This window comes from Austrofundulus limnaeus, unplaced genomic scaffold (assembly GCF_001266775.1).
Source record: "Austrofundulus limnaeus strain Quisiro unplaced genomic scaffold, Austrofundulus_limnaeus-1.0 Scaffold1729, whole genome shotgun sequence".
Taxonomy (NCBI): Eukaryota; Metazoa; Chordata; class Actinopteri; order Cyprinodontiformes; family Rivulidae; genus Austrofundulus; species Austrofundulus limnaeus.
Window position 1 is genome coordinate 53,050 of NW_013954131.1, and position 4,597 is coordinate 57,646.

At 37.1% G+C, this 4,597-nt stretch overlaps 1 protein-coding gene across 1 annotated transcript in view; it reads right to left on the minus strand.

Moving 5' to 3' along the window:
• The window catches only part of aig1 (androgen-induced 1 (H. sapiens)), a gene marked incomplete at its 5' end in the record, with an annotated part of 4,835 nt that extends 1,668 nt beyond the window's left edge, over positions 1–3,167 (minus strand). The window contains 1 exon segment of the mRNA XM_014033417.1: positions 3,131–3,167. Coding sequence (XP_013888871.1) covers positions 3,131–3,167 — 37 coding nt within the window.
• Between the last annotated feature and the right edge of the window lie 1,430 nt (positions 3,168–4,597).

Genomic DNA, 4,597 nt, shown 5'->3' on the forward strand with positions numbered 1-4,597 from the left:
GCCATATATAAATATGCATGTATTAGCTTGACCGCTAACGCTATATCGCCATATAAATATATGTGTATTAGCTTGGATGCTAATGCTATATCACCATATAAATAAATGTGTATTAGCTTGGATACTAATGCTATCTCACCATGTAAATAAATATATACTAGCTTGGATGCTAATGCTATAACGCCATATAAATATATGTGTATTAGCTTGGACGCTAATGCTATATTGCCATATATAAATATATGTGTATTAGCTTGACCGCTAACGCTATATCGCCATATAAATACTGTATATGTGTATTAGCTTGGATACTAATGCTATCTCACCATATAAATATGTGTAAATTACCTTAGACGGTAACGCTATATCGCCATATTGCTATATCGCCATATGAATATATGTGTATTAGCTTAGACGCTAATGCTATATCGCCATATAAATATATGTGCATTAGCTTGGATGCTAATGCTATCTCACCATATAAATATGTGTATATTACCTTAGACGGTAACGCTATATCGCCATATTGCTAAATCGCCATATGTAAATAAATGTGTATTAGCTTGGATGCTAATGCTATATCTCCATATAAATATATGTATTAGCTTGGATGCTAATGCTTTCTCACCATATAAATATATGTGGATTAGCTCTGGCCCTAACGCGAAAGCTAAAAAGCTAGGTTGAGGTTCTTCTTCCATGAAGCAGCTCTGTTGTCCTTCGTCATAATTTAAGTTACAGGCTGAGTTATTTCTGCTCACTCCTATCTAAGTTTCACCTTTAAAGTAAATAAGTGCTCAGAACATCTTGTAGACGTTACCCACGTTTTTTACCCAGTATGCTTTGTGGAGTTAATAATATGGCTATAACTGTATATAACTAATGGTAAGTTAAATGTTTATAAAGTCTGTTACAACTAGTCGGGTTCCCTTTAAGACTTTTTCTACTTAACGTCACAGTTGGAGCCTTTTCATGTCATATTTCTGTATTTTCATTAGAGAAATTCACTGAAAAACAGATGTGTTTGTACGTTCAGTGACATAAATGAAGCTGTTTTATCGGACAGGAAACACACGGAGCAGCGACGGATCACAGACTGCGTGACTCACCTTTGACACAAACACACACAGCTGCTTTTGTTTTGGTTCTTAAAGCTCCTCTGCCGAGGATCAGCTGTTTGTTCCTGACCCGCTGACTCACTTCAGGGTTCAGGTGCGTTCACAGAAATCTCTCTCATGTGAAGACAGAAGCCTGGGGTCAGTGAGCTCCACCTCCACCTGTCGTCTGCTCGGTCCGAGCTGCCGTGACCAGTTCATTTTTAACTGCTTGCGATCAAACTAAATTCAGGAACAAACATCCCTACAGCTCGCAGTAGATAAACACTTAAAGCTTCATTTCCCTCTTAAACAACAGGTACGCTACTTCCTGTAGCTGCAGTGGTGGGCAGTGCTAATCCAAAATTTAGCTCCGCAATTTCTAAAGCGCTTATGCCATAGAAAAACTAGTGGAAGCTAATTTTAAAACGCAAGTTCAATTTGACACGTACTAGCTGGCAACAATTCATGTACAATATATGTACAACACTGTCAACTAGTGGTGTATGAACTCTTTTACAACTTAATTCTACAATCGCCGATTGCTGGGGATGTGAGTTCCTGAAACAGACCTTTAGCTCCTGGTGTAAAAATTAAAAAGTTGTTGAGGATTGCTAGTTCGGCTGCTTCTTTGTCTTTTTCTTTTGTTTGCTGTAGATTTTTCATTAAAGAAGCATCAATAAAGTAATTTTAAAACTGTTTATTGGAAAACTGAAGCGATGCATTCTGGGTACATGACGGATTTGATTTGTGACGGGAAACGAAAACAGGAAACTATCTTCCCTTCAAAATAATAGCTTGGATTTAGGGCTGCCACGATTAGTCGATTAACCGACGACTAATCGATTATTYAAATAATCGATGACTAATTTAATAATCGATTAATCATTTTTTGGGTTTTTTTTTTTTGTTCTTTACTTTGTTTTTCTCTCCAAACTGCTTTGACACCTTCCACTGCCACATCTGCCTTTCTGTCCTTGACACACATGCACAGTAGTGGTAACTGGGGTAGGCCGTGGACGTCACAAGACATTATACAGACAGGCTCTGGTATCATAGCTACCTGACAACAGAGCTCAAAAGTGTGGGATCATTTTAAGAAAATGAAAGAGAAACCTGTGTAATAACTGCAGAGCAGAACTTGCCTTCCACAGCAATTATTTTTAGTTAGCATATAGCTAAATTCTGACGATGGTTATATAATAGCAGCTGCATTCTGGCGCGATAAGCTGTATGTTTTATATTAAATTAACTTCGATAACTTCGATTTCGATTAGTCGACTAATCGAAAAAATAATCGGTGATTAATCGATTATAAAAATAATCGTTTGTGGCAGCCCTACTTGGATTTTAAAGTTTTCCATGTAGTTGCTCCAGTTGACCACTAGATGTCAGTCTTCACCAGCGTAACATCTTTAAATCATTTCTGCGTGTCTAACCCCGTCGCTTCGACCAATTACGTCAAGTATTGAGCTCCAGTGTTTAAACTTTATTTTTGTTTTAAAAAAGGAGCTCCGATTGCAAAGTAAAATAAATCAATACATACAAAATTTTAGTATGGATTACAAACGTTTATTGTTTTTTACTATTGCCTTCGTGCTACGTAAGCAGACACAAAGCATTGTGGGAAATCAGAACCCTGACCCAAAGCAACAGTCAGCAAGGATGTATACCTTCACAATAAGTGTGTTTATCTGGGAGGGGTGCTGTTGGATAGATCACGTGTTGTGATTCATTGACAGCCATACCTTCTGCTGTTCAAGATAATGATGACTGGTAGATAATTAGTTATTAGCAGTATTGCATTTTAATTTTAGAAAGTGCAAATCCACTTTTGAATTATAATAATCACTAAAACTGCTAAAGCACAAATGAAATATTTAGGTTCGCAATTAGCGGATTTGCGCTTTAGCGGGCTGGTGCCCACCACTGGTCTTTATGAGCATAAAACAAACATTTAAAACGTCCTCTGTGCCTCTGTTCATTTGAACAAACCAACGGTTCCAGCTCTGTGTCCGACCCGTGGCGGTCTCTACCTGTGTGCGGGAGGGGGTCCCAGATGTAGCTGTTGAGYATCTTTAAACCGCTAAAGCACAAATGAAATATTTAGGTCCGCAATTAACGGATTTGCGCTTTAGTGGGCTGGTGCCCACCACTGTGTAGCTGTTACCATGAAAACAGTCACACACCAGCTCCATTCAAACAGCTCTAAGAGAATTAATCCAAACGTTACGTGAACTTCTGCTCAAGTTTGACACGATAAGCTGCTTAGATTTGGAAAATTGTTGAGAGAAATGTAAACATGAGAGTTTTCATTGGATTCATCAGGTTCAGGTGGAGTTCAGAGTGGAAGAGTTGAGCTTTACCTCGAATGCGAGACTCAAACTGTGAAGCAGTGAAAATACAGCATGTTGTGAACAACGACAAGATTAGTGTTTCTAATGTTCCAAATAAAAACAACAGAATGACGTAAAGAAAACAGGTTGGATAAAATAATGTCCAGGTTAGCCAATAAAAGGTGCAAAAATACAAACAGCAAAGTAAAAAATAATTAACTGCAAAAATGCAGTGTGAATGTTTATTTACTGAATACCTAAACAAGCTGAGCTAGCATCAAAATAGCCAAAGAAAGTAGCTGAAATAGCTGAAATTAGCACAAAGAAACAGAAAGAGATCATTTAAAATGAACTAAAAAGGAGCTAAAAACACAGAAAAGCTTAAAATAACAGCAAGAAGCTGAAAGAAGCACAAAAAAGCTGAAATAGGAATAGCAGAAAATTTCAAAAAAAGAGCTCAAAAAGTGTAAAAAAAATTTAAAAAAGGCTAAAATCAGTTAAATATAAGCCAAACGTAAAATGGAATTAGCACAAATAAGTAAAAAGAGCAGAACCAGAACAAAAGGTTAAAACATTTGTGAACATTTGAAGGTTTTAAGGATGATGAAAGCACCTCCTTTTTAATGAGAAAAATGTGGCTGACAGTGGTAAATATCTCAAAAAAGTATGAATTCCTGAAATACCAGAAGACATGACCTGAACGCTTTGAAGGAGCTGAACGATTTGATGTAATAAATATTGAAATAGCAGAAAAATACAACAAATGTACGAAAGAAGAAATGATGTCATGGTGAGAATGGTTTTAAACATCCACACAATAAAACTGTAAAAACCTGAGTGTACCGTCACTGATGTGTTGCACAACCGTCTGTGGGATTATACTCATCTGTCAGTTTTTAGCTGAACATTCTTTGTTTTCACTGCACATTTTGCATGAGTAAAATAAAACTTATATTAGTCAGTGTGTTTTTAAAACTGACAGAAACCTGACTGAAAAACCCACCTGAAGATAAAATCACAGAAAATAAACGAAGCCATGTTTGAAATCTGAGAACTAAAGCGCCCTCTTGTGGTGGTTGGGAGTAATGCATGTGTGAGCTGGTCAGTTTTAAAGGAAAATTAGAGCTGTGTGTGTGTGTGTGTGTGTGTGTGTGTGTGTGTGTGTGT